General features: G+C 52.4%; 7 protein-coding genes across 7 annotated transcripts; 5 read left to right on the forward strand and 2 right to left on the reverse strand.

The window, feature by feature from the left end:
• Positions 1-314: 314 nt before the first annotated feature.
• Positions 315-2,873, reverse strand: J4E90_007014 (uncharacterized protein; the record flags this gene model as incomplete). The annotated part of the gene is made up of 3 exons (XM_051436556.1): positions 315-763; positions 837-2,109; positions 2,163-2,873. The coding sequence occupies 3 exons, from the start codon at positions 2,871-2,873 to the stop codon at positions 315-317; spliced, it is 2,433 nt and encodes an 810-aa protein (XP_051289302.1).
• A 1,389-nt stretch (positions 2,874-4,262) lies between these two features.
• J4E90_007015 (uncharacterized protein) lies at positions 4,263-5,240 on the forward strand (the record flags this gene model as incomplete). The annotated part of the gene is made up of 2 exons (XM_051436557.1): positions 4,263-4,267; positions 4,298-5,240. 2 exons carry the CDS (start codon positions 4,263-4,265, stop codon positions 5,238-5,240), a joined length of 948 nt encoding a protein of 315 aa, XP_051289303.1.
• A 3,201-nt stretch (positions 5,241-8,441) lies between these two features.
• J4E90_007016 (uncharacterized protein) lies at positions 8,442-10,808 on the forward strand (the record flags this gene model as incomplete). Its single annotated transcript, XM_051436558.1, has 1 exon — positions 8,442-10,808. One exon carries the CDS (start codon positions 8,442-8,444, stop codon positions 10,806-10,808), a length of 2,367 nt encoding a protein of 788 aa, XP_051289304.1.
• A 374-nt stretch (positions 10,809-11,182) lies between these two features.
• J4E90_007017 (uncharacterized protein) lies at positions 11,183-12,511 on the forward strand (the record flags this gene model as incomplete). Its single annotated transcript, XM_051436559.1, has 2 exons — positions 11,183-11,409; positions 11,461-12,511. 2 exons carry the CDS (start codon positions 11,183-11,185, stop codon positions 12,509-12,511), a joined length of 1,278 nt encoding a protein of 425 aa, XP_051289305.1.
• A 264-nt stretch (positions 12,512-12,775) lies between these two features.
• On the forward strand, positions 12,776-14,212 carry J4E90_007018 (uncharacterized protein; the record flags this gene model as incomplete). Its single annotated transcript, XM_051436560.1, has 4 exons — positions 12,776-13,217; positions 13,268-13,477; positions 13,531-13,797; positions 13,851-14,212. The coding sequence occupies 4 exons, from the start codon at positions 12,776-12,778 to the stop codon at positions 14,210-14,212; spliced, it is 1,281 nt and encodes a 426-aa protein (XP_051289306.1).
• A 1,199-nt stretch (positions 14,213-15,411) lies between these two features.
• J4E90_007019 (uncharacterized protein) lies at positions 15,412-16,819 on the forward strand (the record flags this gene model as incomplete). Its single annotated transcript, XM_051436561.1, has 2 exons — positions 15,412-16,496; positions 16,549-16,819. 2 exons carry the CDS (start codon positions 15,412-15,414, stop codon positions 16,817-16,819), a joined length of 1,356 nt encoding a protein of 451 aa, XP_051289307.1.
• A 1,170-nt stretch (positions 16,820-17,989) lies between these two features.
• On the reverse strand, positions 17,990-18,779 carry J4E90_007020 (uncharacterized protein; the record flags this gene model as incomplete). The annotated part of the gene is made up of 3 exons (XM_051436562.1): positions 17,990-18,169; positions 18,222-18,374; positions 18,426-18,779. 3 exons carry the CDS (start codon positions 18,777-18,779, stop codon positions 17,990-17,992), a joined length of 687 nt encoding a protein of 228 aa, XP_051289308.1.

An 18,779-nucleotide genomic window follows, 5' to 3' on the forward strand; every position in this document is an offset into this window, starting at 1 on the left:
CAACTTTTGAAGCCTACATTACCTTTGTTTGTGAAAAACATATGTCTGGAAACCAAGGTAGGCTGCAATGCACCTGTCCAATTTCTCCCTTCAATAGGGCGAGAACATCATGAAGCTGTTAGAATAGAGAGAATATTATAAAATAAGCACAGCGATATATATTGGAATAGAGAATGAGATCGTATAACAAAGCCATAAATGAGAAAGATGCTGGCTCCGCATGACGCCGAAGCTTCACTCCAGGGTCGCTTTCGCGCATCCATAGCGCCAGTACGCCTTTTCCGATATCCACCCATCAAGCCCAGTAGCTCGAGTCAGAGCTCTGACTCTTCCGCTTCATGTCCAAGACTTCTCATAAGTAAACCTTCCTGGCATAGAAAACCAACGTCTGCCCTGACCACCATGCTGTTCTCAGGATCCATGTCTTCATCCGCGCTAGCCTTCGCCTCAAGATCCAGTGTCTCGGCCATCAGGCTACTGTCGTTGTTGAACTTTTGTGTGAGCCTGACTTGGCAGCCGATACAGAGCTTCAATCCGCATCCCTCAATCTCTTGGTCGAACAGTGAGATTTGGTGTGTGCGGCAGGTGAATGTGGCAGGGGTGAAGCACATCGAACACCAGCGCTGGAGTTGTTGCTGGACTCCTGTCGATGTCTCAGCAGAATCTAGGAGATCGGCGGCTGTCTGATCGAAATCTGGGGTCATGCCGTTGGGGAAGATGTGCTGAATTTCGTGTCCTCCGCAAGCCACAATCTGCACTCTGCCTGGTGGAATTGTTAGTAAAATTGATCGTGAATTACAAAAACCCTTTTGAAGAAAGCGAAAGATGTAGCTTACTCATCGTGCAATCCTGGCACATAGTCGCACCGCCGCTGCTGTTCTCCGCATGCCCGCCACCAACCTCAGTGTATCCCATCCCGTTATGCCATTCGATGACATGAACTTCCTTCTCGAACAGCCCAGTGAACCCAAAGTTGGGGATATCGCAAAAATTGCAGTCGCTAGTGGTTTTCTGCCCACCGAACTGAATAGGATGCGCGAAGCAGGTCTTAATCTTTGTCAGCTTGCCCTTGTGACCAGCCTCGTCTTCCATCTCGAGTTCGGGAGTCGGGGAGCGTGAGAACATCGGTACGTCTTCTCCGTATAAATCTTCAAGATCTTCTTTAGTAAAGTAATCGTGGTCAGGTACAGCAACTTCCGGTGCGTCTCCCTCAGTCGGTCCCAGCACCTTTTTCTTCTTCTCTTTGACGACCTTGGGTATATCCTGGAAGGTACAGCCAATGTGGTTCTTCTTGCAGCGCTTGCACGGCGGCTTATCGGTCTTCTTCTTGAGGCTACAGCGCTTCTTCTCCATGCGACAGTGCGTGCATTGTATGTGGGGCCGGTTCTCGGTATAGATGATTTCATCTATGCTAATCCGTTCAGCGCGGTAGCCCACTGGCGGAAGTGCTTCGCATATGTACTCGTTGTCGGCGCAATGGTCGCAAATGGCTTGACGCGGCTCATCTTCGAAAGAACAGCGCTCGTTGTTGTCTTCGACACATTGCTTGCAGCGGCCTTTCTCGGTAGGCGAGATGATAGGTTCGCACTCCTGTGCCATGTCGAAGCATTCCTGGCAAGGGTACTGACCACCTGCTACTAGAGAGCAATCTGTTTCGTTGTTGCGACAAGATGTGCAGCCTCGCGCTGCTGGATGGCCTGTCAGATCGTCGACCTCGGAACGGGGATCTTCAATGGGTTGCTGCATGGAGCGATCGGGGGTCTTGCGGCGGAAGAAGTCTCGATACTCTTGCAGTTTATGCTCAGCTTCAGAATCAATGTCCTCCCAGTCTTCTGGCCAGTTATCCTCCTCGTTGGTGACGTTCCTCACATTGCCGAAGTTTTCGAAGCGCAGTCTGACAATGCACTTCATGATATTCTCTTTCGAGGCGCGCTGCTTCCCCTTCTTGAAACGATGGGCGGCTTTGGCGGCTTTGGCAGCCTTCGCTTGCTTCAATTTCAGTGCCTTGTTCTGTGTCTCTTGCGCGGGATCAAAGTTGCCCGACGCATCCTGATCGACATAAGTGTAAGTCTTCTTTCGGTCGATACCTTGTCGCAATCCATAGGCCGGCTGGTAAAGTAAGTACTTGACTGTGACAGTGGTAATAGAATGAACAGTCTCACCTGCGTATCTGGAGGAATGACGATTTCGCCGTCAGATGGCGCTGGAGATCCTCTTGAAGACATGCCTTCTCTGTCGGAGTCTCCGGGTTGCTCAAAGCCAAGGTTGAATTGTTGCTCGAACGGACTGACTTCTCTCTCTTGTTGGTCGAGATTAAGACTAGACATGCGATTGCCGATGCTATGTCTGGGCATCTCCGTCTCAGGTAAGTCTACTTCCTCATCTACAAGGGGATCGTCAGGCTGTTCTTCGAAAAGATCGTCGAAATGGTCTTCTTCGACTTCCTCTGCCAAGCCCCCGAAAAGTGACTGGCGCGGTTTCTTGCTCCTAGGACTGGCTTCATCGTCGCCATCGTCGGTTCTCGGCGACTTCTTACTTTTGGGCGAAGACCTCCGAGCTCGATGAGCGGTCCAAGAGCGGTCGAATGCCTTGGGAGCATCCTCATCGTCGGAGAAACCTTCCTCCAGCGTGTTGTAGTTCATGTCGTGTTGGGCTGCGTTCTGTCGAGGTGGATCCAGGTCAAGATCTCGCTGCACCGCTTGCTGAACATCTTCCATTGGCTCATCATCATCATGACCTCCGTCGCTTCTAGATCGCACTACATCATCAGGATGAGCGTTGTGCGCAATTGTCTCTGGTTCGGCGTCAAGACCATGCGGTAGATTGAAGTCGAACTCGACCTCAGGACGAGCTGGCATGCCATCGTCTTCCATGCTGGTTGAAGATCTGTGCGCCGAGTGGTGATGAAGGAAGCGTCGAGGTTTTGATAGTTAAGTCGAAATGGTACAGTGATAGGATAAGTCCATCCGAAGTGCGGGGCTGGTGATAGAAGCACGTGTGTGGAATTTCGTAGCCAACATAAGGACGGGGGTGCGTCAGTGATAGACACGCTGGCGCTTGAGAAGGCTGAGAGGTGAGTCTAAGCGCGCCAGAGTTTAGCAAACGTCAATGGTCTTGTTATGACCAAATCAATTACAGCGAAAGAACCGGGGTGAAAACGAGAAATGATTTGTCGCTCAGCAGCAGAAGTAGATCTCAAGGAGGCCAACTGAGGGTCTGATAACTTCAGCTGAACGGAAAGCTGAAGGAAATATGGAAGGAAGTGATAGCGGACCGGAAGTTTAGCGAAGAGAATGTTTGGCTGGAGGTGTTATGACATAGCGGTGGAAGAGTCGGTGTGAGCGAAGTGAGAGACATGTCCAAGAGCGAACAGCCGGGTGGGGTCGGTTCGTTGTAGTTCAAGGCGGAGAACCTCATTTCTCCGCAAGGCGCCAATGGAGGAAATCCAGGTATCAAAACAATAACGACCAGAAGGTTAATATGTTGGTGAGCCCAATAGTGCTCCTCAAAGTGAACTGATTTGGATGTGCGCAATTCTGCTGGGCTATGGCGCGTGTTCTCCGTCTGTTTTCAACGAGAAGATTCGGAAAACCTATGATTCGAAAGATGTAGAGGAGAGCTCTAGTTTGTTGTTCGTATAGCGTAACATTCTCCAGCGAAGGTTTTGACATTGCGACAGATCCACGGATGTGAACTTCTGCCCTATCGTAACAGTACCAACCTGTCTGTCAGTTTGTACCCGAAGACGAGATGTGATGCGATAAAATGCAATGATAATTCTCCAGCAACGAGTGTTCATTGGAGGGTACGATCTGTAATCTTTATCATAGACTGCCCGTTGGTCATGACCTGCTTGTGTCCGTAAGGGCGATTGCGACTACCTAGGTAGGGCGTACATACGGGTATCCAGAATTGAGCAGAGCTAGGTATACTTGTGAGTATAGTGATGCGTAACCATCGCGTTATCCAAAGGGTAACGTAGCTGCCCCATGGTGCTGTCTCCGCTGGAATTAGCTCACGATAATCTGCTGTAGAGAGCTGGCTCACTTAGTCATCACGGCGCTAACACGGACCATGTCATCCAAAATGACGCGCGCAATTTCTTAGAGCTCTGCCATTCTCTACCCGCCTCACTCATCCATGAAGCTCGACAGCGCTTCATACCGCCCTATGTGGGCACCATGGCGCGATCGATGAGGCTGTTTCTGATCCGGCATGGGGAGACAGTCGACAATGTCGCCCAACTCTAGTAAGCTTTCCGTATGTCGTCATCGGCGTTCGTTGCTAATTATTACAGTGCCGGTAGCAGAGATTCAGCGCTCACCAACCACGGCTACCAACAGGCCACCCGCCTTGGACAGCACTTCAGGTCCCAGGGGTTGACATTCACCCACCTCTTCTCGTCGCACCTTCAGCGGGCTGTGAAAACAGCTGGCAAGATCCGAGAGGCTCAATTGACGCCCGCAAGCGACGATAACACTGCGAAAGCGGTTCCGGATGTCGTGCAGCTACGGGCGTTGATGGAGCAGGACTTCGGATCGAAGGAAGGGAAGAAGTTCCACGATCGACTTGACAACAAGGATACACCAGGCTTCGTGGAAGTGGAGTCGAAAGAGATCATGGCGCACAGAGCCGACTCATTCCTCGATGAGCATCTCTTGCCGCTCCTCGGCGAAGCGTCGAAAGACGCTGATACCGTGGTTGCGATAGTCTCGCATGGCATTTTCCTCTCCACTCTTTGGAAGCGACTGCTTTTGCGCCTTCCGCACAAGAGTGTTGCGCTCTCTCCAGAGCTTCAAGCGACGGCGCGACATTCGCTCGAGCATCTTGGTGGCTGGTCTAACACCGGCTACCTCGAGCTGTACATGACGAAGGCAGAGCCTGATGACCACAGCGCCTCTGGAGATGTGCACGTGGTGCTTAGCCCAGAACCTTCTTCGTCGCCGGTTGAGATGCCGGCCACGGATCAAGGTCTGGGCGAGGTCAAAGTACCGCAAGCGGCAATTGAACATGGCCCCGCATGCCAACAGGAGTCAGAAGCACCCACCCGGGTACCTGGTCAATCTTCACCGGCTATCGCGCCGCGACTCGCTGAAGGGTGGTCCGCAACTATCCTTGCGATCAACCGTAAGGACCATCTCCGCAACCTCAAACGCACTGGTGGTGGTGTCGAAAGCTCTCGACATGATGCATCACAGAAAAGCATCGAGACTTTCTTCAAGCGTCGAAAGGTTGAATGATGTGGTCAATGGTAAGTCTGCACCTTTTCTTCGCTCTTATGCAATGATGAAAAAACCTTTTAATCACAGACCTGATCGGAATTTACTGTCGACCAAAAATTGTACCAACTGCTGTCTGATATGCATCCAACACTCCCATTCTTGAACCGCCTTTTCTTAAGAGCTACGCTAACGAGAGAGGCTACAGATCTTACGCGGTGTGCATCCCAGCATTTGCGCGCTGCATACTAGACTTGAATCAATAAACATCATTCCACTGCACATGTTCCTTCGTTTGTGACTCTATTCCGCAGCATCGTCGACGTCACACTTCATTTCACGTCCAAGGTCTCGCTGAACTTGAAGTTTAGGCAGGGCTGTCAACGACTTGTCGCTTTCCGCCCTTTGCGCTGGCGGTGAGATTGCGACAACTTGTGTTGTCGCGTAGTGGTCAGTGCCACGGCGATTTGCAGCTTCTGCTGTCAGTAGCCAGCGCGACAAGCCATCGTGACACCAAAGTAGCGCGTTGTACCAAGTTTTTGACGTGGTGAAGGTCCGTGCGTGACGCGCCTTCCTTGCCAACTCTCACTGTCGCCTCATTCACCGCAACATCGCATCATCTCGACTGCCATGGCATGCATCTAAATCGACAAGCCGGAAAGTTTCAGATAGCTGCCGCTGGCACGGTGCATAGGTTGTGCATGCGCTGCGCTACACCGAACGTTGGTGTGCGACAAACATGCTTCTTCGTAGGATCGCCCGGTGGCTGGCATGACCGGCCACCCTGGTTTTTGGCAACGGTCAATATCAGCCCCCCAATATTAATACATATGATCAGAGGGCCGGTTCTTCGGAGTAGTTCTTTCAACGCTCTGTGTCTCTGTCAATCCGCACTCTTTTTGTCCCTTTCGTCGGATCTGCTTGAGATCTGTGTCTGGCCAATAGCAGCACGTCGTTCCTTGCGCAATCACAGTCCCACATTCGTTCACCATGAGGGGAAGTTCGTCAATAATGGTGCTGAGTGCGCTGTCGGTGGGTGTAATTGGTGATGTAGTGTCAAAGCCCTACGAGATGAATAGTAGTAAGTACAGGGAGTGGTTGTTTGGGTGTTTGCGATTTACTAACCTTGATAGCTACCACCGTGGGAGCACCACGACCGCACGTACATGCCACTGGACTACCGGTCCCGCCATACAGTTTATCAACATTAATATCAGAGCCCAGCTCAGCGACCATCGTTCCGTACCCGATTCCGTCAACATCAAATACATCCGTTGTCGTCGCCCCTCCCTCGTTATCAACTCCATATGCAGTATCCAGCTCTTCGCAAGGAGCACTACCAGCGGCACTGACAACATCGACTTCGCTCAATACCACTACTCAGAACTCAACATACATATACCCATCGCTATCGGGCTCAGCAACCGTCGTCTCGCCGGCTTCGGTTCCCACTCCAGGCTATGTACCCATAGTAGTTGAAGTTGTCTGTGAGACAGTATACTACTCAGCATCGCCAAGCACTCCAGTTGTTTCGACTGTGGTAACCCCCAGCGCTACTCCCTCGTCGGCTTTTGCCAGCATCCATCCTGGTCTCGCAATAGCTGCAGTTGGTCAAGCTGATGAGCCGGCTGCTTCTGCTTCCATCAACCTCCCGCTCTTGTCGTCGATCTTAATACCCGATATCAACCACCAAACCATGTTCACTACGACTACAACCACGACAACCACTGTCATCCTGACGCTACCCACTCCGCTACTCCCGACCACTTCAAACGTCGAATCTACTGCATCAGCGATAACGACAACGACCGTGATTACACTCACGTCTGCTTCCGCATCGGCATCAGTAGACCAGCCGGTCTCGACATCAACAAGCGGTTCGGAAGAAACATCATCATCACTAACCGACTCCGCATCGACCATCCTCTCCACCGTCACCGTCACATCCTCAACGCCATCACCACCCTCCAACACCGACAGCGCCTTCCCCACCGCCCCACCCTTCTCCTACAACCCCTCCGCCTCCCGTGGCTCCGCATCCCCCATCTCTCGCCCTACCCCCGAACCTTCCAGCGCCCTCGTCGCCGGGTCGACGCTCAGCACAGCCACCACACCAACTTCAACCTCAACACGCATCTCGCAATACACAGGTGAACCACCTGCACCCCCGGCCGCCACCGGAGGTGCGAGTGGTATGCTGAGTGACAGGAGCAAAGAGAGGGTGTGGTGGGTGGCTTTCTTTATGCCTTTGTTGCTTTTGGCGTAAAATGTGATGAATGTGAGAGAGGTGTAAGGAAGAGAAGACGATTACGATTCTTATGTGTTTATTACGATGACATTATTTAATGTTTGTATGAGTAATTAAGGGAGATGCGAGATGGGATGGGCTGGGATGGGATTGGGGAAAGAGGAGGATATACCAGGTTTTATGGCGCATATATGGCGTTTATACTAGATTCGGGGCCTTGAGTTTGATGTCAGATGGACAATTGTCTACGGGGTATGCTATGATGAGTTCTCATAGGCTTTAGATGTTGAAAGAGTATTACATAATGTTAAACGAAGATTTCATTCAAGCAAACTTGCCATGCCATGCGTTCAAGACCGGCGACGTCATCGAGTTTACAATTAGCTGCAACAGCGCTGCAGAGCCTACGGATGCAGTCCCTAGTTTCCGAAGGAGCAAGTACAGTACATCAAACTATGTCAAGAAAGTTCAACGACTGAGATGATCCGGGGTTGAAGTGCGGAGAGCGTTGTTCGTTTGAGACCAGAGCGGGGGGAAGCGCCTTGGCTAGCGCAAGCCACCATTTCTTCCGTCAATCAAACCTCATGTCCCACACACTCGACACAGCTTTCTTCGCTTCGCTTCCACGCGTAAAGTCGAACATGCACGCGTCTATAACGAAAATGCGATCAGAGCAAGCCTTCCGATCTGCACCGAATGTGCGCTCGAGGAGTTAGCACGCGTCGCATGCAGCCCAACAACCCGCGGCATCATTTCGGTTGGGAAGTATGACATAGATCATCACCCATTGAACCGGTACCTCAATATACGATGAGCGTCTCGGGTGAAGATTGTCCGCAGTACATCCAGAAGTCTGCATGCACCCCATCCAACGGCCCGTAGACCCTGGAGAGCATCTATAAGACTTACGGTACATTGTCTAGAACCGAGTATCTGGGCGAGACTCACTCACGCGGTGTACACTCCATACCATTATGCGGCAATTTTTCTCCGGTTCAGCCTCCCTGCTTGCTGGGTGTGCTCTGCTCCTTCCTAGCAGCGCGTACGACTTGGTTCGTAGACAGCAAGCAGCGAATGCGACTTACAAGGATGCTTCCGCACCAGTCGAGGACAGAGTGGCGGATCTTCTTTCCCGGATGACTATCGAGGAAAAGACAGCTCAGCTCATTCAGGGAGATATCTCGAATTGGATCAATACCACCACCAATGCTGTCAACGAGACAGGACTCGAATGGAACTTTCGCGTCCGCGCAGGTCAATTCTACGTCGGCTATCCGATACCTGCGGAATGGATCAGCAATGGCGTCAAGATTGGCCAGGACTACCTCGTGCACAATACGACATTGGGCATTCCAGCAATGGTTCAGACGGAAGCTATACATGGCTTGCTCGTCGGTAATGCGACCATCTACAACAGCCCAATCGGGCAAGCATGCTCGTGGGATCCGCAGCTGATACACGATATGGCTGTGGCGATTGCAAAGGAATCGGCTCCTCTCGGCATCAATCAACTGTTCGCTCCACTCGCGGATCTGGCGCGTGAGCTGCGTTTTGGAAGAGTAGAGGAGACATATGGCGAAGATGGTTTCCTGGCTGGCGAAATGGCATACGAATACGTCAAGGGAGTGCAAAGTCTTAATGTTAGCGCCACAGTCAAGCACTTTGCCGGATTCAGTAATCCAGAGCAAGGTCTCAACACTGGGCCAGTTCATGGAGGCGAAAGAGAGCTGCGAACTACCTGGCTGCCGCCTTTTCATCGAGCGATCATGGATGCTGGTGCCTGGAACATCATGGGTGCTTATCACTCTTATGATGGAATCCCTTCAATCGCGGATGGCCACATGCAAGAGACAATTCTCCGCGAGGAATGGGGTTACAAGTACTGGCTCACTTCGGATGCGGGCGCTACAGACAGGCTGTGCTGCAACTTCAAGCTGTGCCAATGCAAAACAGAAGACACGCCAATCGATAGCGAAGCGGTAACACTCATGGCTCTACCAAACGGCAACGACGTGGAGATGGGTGGAGGCTCATACAACTACGCAAACATCCCACGCTTAGTCGAAGAAGGCAAGCTAGACATCGAGATCGTCGACCGAGCCGTGAGCCGTCAGCTCCGAGCGAAATTCGAAATGGGTCTCTTCGAGAACCCATACAAAGGCCTCTCCACGAACGCGACTGAGTCCATCATTCACCCTGAAGAGCATGTGCAGCTCGCGAGGACACTTGAGGCTGACTCCATCGTCTTGCTCGAGAACAAGAACAGCACCTTGCCTCTCTCCAAGTCTGCAAATATTGCTGTCATTGGCCCTATGGCCAACATCACTAATCTCGGAGACTACGTGGTCTATCGCTCTCAGTACAACCCTACCAACGTTACCCCGTTGCAAGGCATTCAGAGTGCATCGAGTGGCACTGTGACCTACGCCCAAGGGTGCGAGCGCTGGTCAAACGATCAGTCTGGCTTCCCCGATGCCGTTGCTGCAGCCGAGGCTGCAGATGTCGCAGTAGTCGTCGTCGGTACCTGGTCACGCGATCAGCAAGAGCTCTGGCAAGGTCTAAACGCCACTACCGGTGAACATGTAGACGTCGCATCACTCAACCTCGTCGGCGCCATGGGCGAGCTCGTCCAAGCCATCATCGAAACCGGCAAACCCACCATCGTCGTATACTCCTCCGGCAAGCCCGTCACCGAGCCCTGGATCTCCGACAACTCAGCCGCGCTCCTCCAGCAATTTTACCCCGGTGAGCAAGGCGGCAATGGACTAGCCGACGTCCTCTTCGGCGACGTCACGCCCTCCGGCAAACTCTCAGTCTCCTTCCCTTACGACGTCGGTACCCTGCCAATCTACTACGACTACCTCAACTCCGGGCGGGCCACCGACGCCGGAGCCATCCTACCAAACGGCACTCTCCAATTCGGCCACCAATACGTCCTCAACAGCCCCCAGGCACTATACGAATTCGGATACGGCCTCTCCTACGCAAACTTCACTTACTCTAACGTCACACTCTCAAAGACCGAAGTCAGTCCCAGCGACACTATCACCGCGACCGTGACCGTGACGAACGAATCAGAGGTGGATGGCAAGGAGGTAGTGCAGGTCTATGTTCAAGATGTCTTTGCTAGTGTGGTGGTGCCGAACAAGGAGCTCAAGGGCTTCAAGAAGGTTATGGTCAAGGCGGGTGAGACGGTGGATGTTAGTGTTGAGTTGGATGTGGCGAAGTGGGGGCTGTGGGATAGGAAGATGCAGTATGTGGTTGAGAAGGGGGATTTTGTTGTGCATGTTGGGGCGAGTTCGATGGATTTGAGGGGGAATGCGACGGTTACTGTCGTTTGAGGTTGCTTGTGTTGAGTAGTTGGGGTCAGAGAAGACAGCTCGATTTGACACTGGCCGTCCACTCCATGGTAATGCGATAAAGTGGATCAGACAAACCACTTAGGACACTTCCAATCGTGTTCGCACAGAAGACAAATTTCGCCGATTTAGGAAGTCGCCATGTCCACGTGACTGGGCGCGTCGCTGTGCGACCGAAAGATACGCTAACGGGGTCTGTGCGGTAGCAAACGGGCGCTGCTCTATTTTGACTCTCTCACTTACCCTGCTCTAATGGATCGCTAATTTCAACATTCCCTTTTGGATGGTAAATTGATTCTTGTACCCTCCACTTCACCTCGCCAACGTTGCGCCATCACAAGGTCGGTACCCGTAAGATGGCGCCAGTGTCGTTGACTAAAGGCGCAATGATCCATAGCACACAAGTTTCAAGGGCAGTGGGTGAGGGCGCTGAAAAGTCCTCAGACGACGACGACGACTTCCACCTGGACTTGAACACTGATCTGATTGGCAAAAACACGGCCAAAAAGGATCTTAACATTGTGAACGATTATAGACCAGATTGGACATGTATGGAAGCCTACCGCGAGTCCTATCAAAACTGGTAAGTGTGGTCGCCGAAGTTTCCGAGATTTCAGCCTCTAACTACGAGTAGGAGAGACGGCATTCTGAAATCCTTCGACCTTGATCTGTCCCGATTCCTACCAACGTACATTGAGAAAGGACGAGAGCTCATCATTGAAGCGCGCCATCCAGATAACGAGAACCTTCTTGGCTACATTCACTTTAAGGGTGACAAGGATGGAAACTGCATGGGAGGCCTGAAGATAGTCAACTTCGAAGCCACCCTCAAATTTTCCGATTTGGCTACTGGATCAACTTCCAAGGCCGACGAATCTGGACAGACTGGACAACATGGAGATGGTATGAAGATATCTTCTCTTGTTTACCGACGTAATGGCTACGATGTGCGCCACGAAAGTGGCGGCTTCAGCTGGCACTACATTTACAAAGAGGGTAACTTCATCTGCTCCCTCACTCGCATCAACGCGGTCAAATTGAAGGAAATCAAGAAAAAGGACAAAGGTCAACCCCGGACCCGTAATCACCATGCCTGGGAGGATGTTTGTTTGATCGTTGGCGAACCAGGAAAAGTCAAAGATGTGAAAGGGACGGAGGCACCAGGTAAACGGCTGAATATCATCGACTTCAAGGAATGGATCACCGTCACCCTCGACATCAATCCTCCAAAAGACATCATCCGCACTATCCACGGCGATCTTATCCGCGACCCCGAATACCAAGCACGCATGTACCTTCGTGGTCTGTTATTGCCGCGCGGGGGAACCCAGCGACAACAATACGTTTACGGATACAACTTTGTCAAGGGGAACACTAGCGCCGATCGCGATGCGCTTTCTGGTGCAACAGAAGAGAGTGAGGGTATCATCGCCATCTGGTCAGCTGCAATACGAGCAGATAGGTCGAGTAATTCCGAACTGCTGACGGATTACACCAACCTGCTCCTGGGTTCGATTGGCAAGAAGGGCGATGTGATGATGTATCCCTACCGCCACGGACACGAGCCTATGCCCAGGGAGATTGCCAAGAAGGTGTGGGAGAAGATGTTGACGCTCAACATTAGCGAAGAGGGTCAGGTAGCCTTCTACTATCGGGCTGGCGAAGGGAAAGATGTAGGGAAATAAGCTTCATTGAAACGAACTCCACTAACTGTAGCCTTCCAGGAAGCTCACGCTATCAGCAAGAATTTGCGAAAAAACCCTACTCCGCTCGGCCCCGACTTGTGGAGAATTCTGAGGAAGTACAGTCTTTGCAGAACGCCAAGCGAGGAGTTACTTCATCTTTTCAGTTCCGCAGAAGTCGTGAGCCCTGGACCAGACAGTATCTTCGCAGCAAGCATGCACAAAATGCTGCAATGCTTGCTATCCTCTTCTCCAGCCACCCGAGATATGGAGCTTACTTTCGTAGCCGGTGAACACCTGAACATCGATGCTGGGTTCTTTGCAGGTATCTGGAAAGTCCACAGCAAGTGGCTCACTTGGGCCGGCGCACACGAGCAAGCATTCTGCGAGGAGGATGGATCGGGGATCTTTTCCTGCGATCATGCAGTCCTGCAGCTATGGGATATCATGATCTCCCAGCTCATCGCTACCGGCAAACATCCTCGTATAGCTACTGAAGAACGTTGGCTGAAGAGTATGGCTAGGATTCGCCTGTCGCAGATGCCTCGATCAGTCGCGTGCCGTTCGACACAGAAGAAAGGCGAGCTTGTGGTCACATGGGAGTCTACGGATTCACACATGCACAAAAATAAGACGGTTAGGGTAACCTATCATCGGGGCTCCCGCGAACAGGTAGAAATGCTGGGCAAGCAGTGTCTGAACCATGACGGTAAGTTCCACAGGAACAATGGACTTCACACTCAAGCTAACGATGGGCAGAACGGGTTTGCTCCTGCCCAAGCCATGTATCTCAGGCTGTCAGCGACGGTGTCACCTTCTCTGATCTAGATCCTGACCGTTTTTACTTCCCTTTCGTATCCCGAGACGTTGAGGGGGCTTTCGTTGGTCAATATCGCGGCTCGGTATCGCCTCTCAAGCATGACGTTATCGTCCCACGTACTCCCAAAGCGACCACAGCACCCACGACACGTAAGTAACATATTACCACTTTTAAATGTCCGAGAGAGTACTAATCCAACCAGGTTCGGTCGATTCTGGCTCACGCACTGCCACTGTAAAACCAATCGATCCGCGTAGCAACTACCAACCTCCTAGTGTCAGCGAAGACGATGAAATGGAAGAGAACGGGTCTCTGTACCAACCTCCAAGTAGGAGTTCATCTCCGTCACTTCCAACGGCTACACCGGCACCGCCAGCACCGCGAGCGCCTCCGAGCCCCAGGCCACCACCAGAGCGCAGCAACACGGCGAGGGTAGACTTGACAGACCGGTCAAAGAAAACATCCTATGGTCAGTATCCCCAGCCATTAAATTAAATACGTATCAAGCTAACCCATTACAAGTTCCTGGCACTAAACTTGAGCACAAGTCGCTAGATTGGGGTGGTAGCTTCCCCGGAAGCCACGACTTCTACCGGACTCGCGAACACCCAGACCAAGACATATATATCCTCAAACCGAAAGTCGGCACGAAGAAACCGCGTCACAAGAGGGTACTTTCGGGGGGTATGGATCGCGGTAGTGCGAAGAGATCGAGGACCAGTATGGCGGCCAGCCAAGCGGACGCGTCGTCATACATTGTCATTCCGAGCTCAGACTCTGAGGAAGATCCAGATTCTCGTGCTACTCGAGGCAGTCCCTTCGTACGTGGTAGCCAGGCGACTGCGACTCCATGGCCGGAAGGAGGCGTAACCTATCGTTACTGAGCGAGTGACGCAACGTCGACATTTGGGTATCTTGGGACGCAGCTACTGAAGGATCGTACGAGACTTCTTATTGGATATTTACCGGGAGCTCTTTGCACTAGGTCGGTTAACGTACCGTGTCCACGCGAAGAGGCCCCGAGACGCCATCCTGCAGGGCCATCGGGCCACGCTGTCAGCCCTAGTCTACCCGTACTGCATCGACGTTGCATTCGCGTATGTTTCTAGCGTACCTGAAAGCCTCTATTCAGCGTGCTATTCGAGGAATGAAGTGTTCCTGTCGTCAGTGTGGCTAGCTTGTATGCCCCTGACACGCTGGCGCCCCTTGTCACTGGCCGGGATGTACATAGTCCTCTTGAGCTATCTTAGTCTTGCATGCATGACAGGGTCTCAATATAGCGTGAATGGATATGTGCCTTGCAGGAATGTTTATGTTTCGTGCAGTTCGCATGGAAGCGATAGGTTCGATGGTGCCGCTTGCTACAGTGATGCGTGATGCTAGCACACTACGACACAAGCACTCCATATCCGTGAAACATGCAAAGCTACATACTAGAAGTCTCGCGAATAGTATGACAACAGTGATCGTGTTCCAAAGAAAGCCCAAGCTCGTGGTGGCTGCCGAGCTTGATACAGCACCGCGTGGTGACTAGATGTATATCCTGGATTGACCAGTGCATGCCACAACTGGGACCTCTCATCCTTTTTTCTACTAACATTACAAGATTTCAACAGCTCAAATGTGATGTCAGTCTGCGCTTCAGATTCACTCATCGCGCCGCATAGCTGAATCGGGTTAGCATGCTACGGCCGCCGCCGTCTCGCTTAGATGCGGCGACCTTTCCAACGGCCACGATAATCGGAACCGTCGGTGACGACTGCGCAACGCTTCAGACGTCGATATCAGCAGATAGGCAGGCGATTAATCACCTGCCATGTCCAATTGAAGCCATGGCAGCCGGCGCAGAGGGCATCGGGAAAAGCAACGGAGCTTGCCCGTCGCAAAATCTTGCTCGATGAGGAAACAACCTCCACGAATGCCCCGCGCCTAGTCTACAGCGACCACAACGACATGGCCGCTTTCGGCCCACTATACTCACTAGCCGCTTGTGGTGCGAGTGATAGTAGTAGTGCGTGATGATATAAATACGCAATGCGATGGTCTTGGATGGTCATCGCTGCATCAAACCTCTCCCACTTCTATGCTCTGCGACGATAAGCCCTGGTTACTGAACAACATGTCGTCCAGCAAGCCCTCATACCTCGTCGTTGGCGCCGGCGTCTTCGGCATTTCAACTGCTTACCACCTTATCAAGAAGTACCCAGATCGACAAGTTACTGTTGTCGACCAGGATGCTTGGGACGCCGATAACCGCGTAGCAGCTTCGTGGGACTGGAACAAGGTCGTGCGCGCCGACTACGACGATGTCATTTACTGCAGACTTGCGCTCGAGGCGCAAGATGTGTTCAAGGAGGACCCGTTATGGCAACCATACTTCCACGAGACTGGTATCTTCTGGGTTTGCCGTTCAGATTACGCACAAGAAGTCATCGACAACTACAAGAAGCTTGGACGCGAAGCAGACCTGCAGTCAGTCACCATTGAGGAGGCGAAGAAGTTGTTCGGCGGGCTTTTCGAGGATGCGAACTACGACGGCGCAAAGAGTGTACTCGTCAACAAGACAAGTGGTTGGGCACAGGCTGGTGACGCGCTAAGAGCAGTTACCAAGTGGTCGATCGCAAAGGGCGTCAAGTACATCACCGAGAAGGTCAAAGACCTAGACTTCGACAGCGCCGGCCGATGCACAGGCGTCAACACAGAGCAAGGCAGCACCATCAAAGCCACCCACACCATCCTCTCAACCGGCGCCTACACCGCCAAGCTCCTCGAGCAAGCCGCCCAGAAAAGCGGCAACCCCAACCTGCGTTCTGGCTCAAGAATTGTCGCTGGTGGTATCACGACCGGCATGACGACGCTAGACGAGAAGTCGTACGAGAAGTTCAAGGACATGCCCGTCGGTGTCCAGGGCTACACCGCCGCATACGGACCCTTCATCGGCAGCTTACCGCCTACCAAGGACCGCGAGCTCAAGTGGTGGGGCGAGAAGATCTTCAAGCATACACACGAAGTACTACCCGGTCGCTTCGTTTCTGCGCCGCCGTCTGGAAAGGATTATAACCAGTGGGACGTGCCTGGTCCGTTGAAGCTGGATATCGATCACGCGAATGATGTGTTTTACGGCAAGAAGGGCGCGAATTGGAAGATGGAGAAGCATCGGATTTGCTGGTAAGTTCTACACTCATATCTCTCCTGTTCGATCAGTACTAACATCACCCAGGGACGCATTCACGACTTCATCCGACTTCATCATCTCGCCGCACGCCGGTGCCAAGGGCCTCTACGTCGCCACATGCGGCTCCTTCCACGGCTACAAGTTCTTCCCCGTTCTCGGCAAATACGTCGTGCAGATGCTGGAAGACGAGCTGGAACCAGCGCTCAAGGAGAAGTGGGCATGGGATCGCGAAAGGCCGGCGCCTAGCCTCAACCCCGACTGGCCTAGGTTCGAGATGACGGATTTGATGGACCAGTGGCCAAAGGCCAAGTTGTAAGATGCAGCAAGAGGATTTTGATGAAGTTAATGAGTGGATGTTGCATAGTTACATGGCGCCTGGGTTGGCGTTTACATTTCTTTTACATAGCGGATGTTGTCAATAACAATCCTACTTTTCCACCTTGCAATCCCATCGCCGTATTCCAGCCGTCTCCTCAAGTTCCACCTCGATCTCATCGACCCACCCATTCATTTCTTCCAGATATGCCGTGATCTTGCTCAGACAGCGTTTGAAGTGTCGCTTTTGCTCCTCATTCAGCGTTCTGAACTTATCTTTACCCCACGTACCCAAGTAAACATACTTCATATCTTTTAGCGGACTCATCACGTTTCCGGTAAGACAGTCCATTCTCTCGGCTTCGGTGGTGAGGGAAAAGAACGGATCGATGAAGCAGCCATGAAAGTAGAGCTTTTCCAGAGGACCGGGAACGCACATCTTGGGTGTTTAGAGCAGATTACGGTAAGGGAATGATGTCTGAGTTGGGGAAGACAAAAGGGCGCGAATGGATTTTAACTTGAACAAACACCCGTGCAGTAACCGTATGGCGCTTTCTCACATTGTTAGAGCGCAAACATTCGGTCATGAAAGGGTATATACGCTTGCGTGCTAGAAGGTGCGAGCAAGCACACGCCGTATATACCGCGAGCGAACGTACCAGATCTGCCCGCCACCGCCTACCCCACGATGTCCTCTCGCATAGTTGGAAATGACCCCAAAACCTTCACAGATAACTTCGCAATCGAGGAGCTCTACAAAGCAGTCCTCAGGTTCCAGCGCGTATGCCTCGGTAGAGATGTTAATGGCAGCATGATCGAGACATCCGGCCGAGCGAAACACCCCACTCTAAGCGCGGGTAACAAGAGCCTTTTCAAAATAACTGCGGCGCATATGCAGAATGTTCTCAATTGGAGTAGAGAGATCGGTTTGGACATGAACGTTGAAGAGGCTGGTGATATTGGGAAACAAGGACTACCTGATCTGCCCGGTTGGGTGTTGGGAGAAGAAATTAAGAAAAGCAAGCACGGTGACGATTGGTTGCAGTGGAGCAAGTAGCCCCTCATCGTGTAGCATATACATGTTCATTTGATTCATATTTACATCGAAGTGTCACACCTACAGTAGGTGCCGGCCAATTTTCCTTTCCTCCTCTTCGCATGCAAGACACGTCTAAGCAGTGAGCTTGCTCTTGATGAAGGTAAGGGCCTGGTTTCCGTAAATGCTGACGTACTGCTGGTGGTGGTTGGCGTCGTTTCCGTTGCAGCAGTATGGGTCCTGAGAGTCGCAGTAGCTCTGGATGATGCTGGTGCTGGCGGGCGAGCAGGAGAACCCTGAGGGGCGGGCGGCGAACTGAGGTAGGTGTTAGTAAGAGTAACTGTGTATGAGAGAAGGGTAAACTTACGCCTTGGGCCTTGCAGGTACCGACGTTGTAGGGGAGACCGTTACGGTTGTGGGGGTCACCCATGAAGATTGCGGCCTTGACGGCTGCCAGGGCGGTGCCGGTCAATGTGGAACCTGCGCCGCCGCAGACGGCGTTGTCCATGATCTGACCTCCCTGCGGGCCGTTAGTACTTGGCTTTCTTGGATTTCATGGCATCATCCATACCTGAGAGTATCCGATGAGGACGATCTGGGTGTCAGGGCACTTTTGGTTGTAGGCAGTAACAGCCTTGACAACAGCCGCAGTTCCCTGGGAAGCAGAGTTGTCGTAGGAAATGCCTCCGCAGGCAGATCCTCCACCGCACGCTGGGTATACGATGGCTTCGGATCCTGCACCGGGGTAGGCGCTCTTGACGGAGTTTACGAGCCCAGCGGCGGTACCGTAGCCATTGCTTTGAGGCAGGGTAGTCTCACGAGCTCCGAAGATGTAGACCTTAGGGCAGCTCTGGCGCTCGGCGAGCTCAACTGGGCCGGCGGCCGCGAGACCTGCAAAGAGAGCTGTCGCTGCAGCGAACTTCAT

This window comes from Alternaria incomplexa (assembly GCF_024043165.1).
Source record: "Alternaria incomplexa strain BMP 0042 chromosome Unknown scaffold_10, whole genome shotgun sequence".
In the NCBI taxonomy this organism is placed as follows: Eukaryota; Fungi; Ascomycota; class Dothideomycetes; order Pleosporales; family Pleosporaceae; genus Alternaria; species Alternaria incomplexa.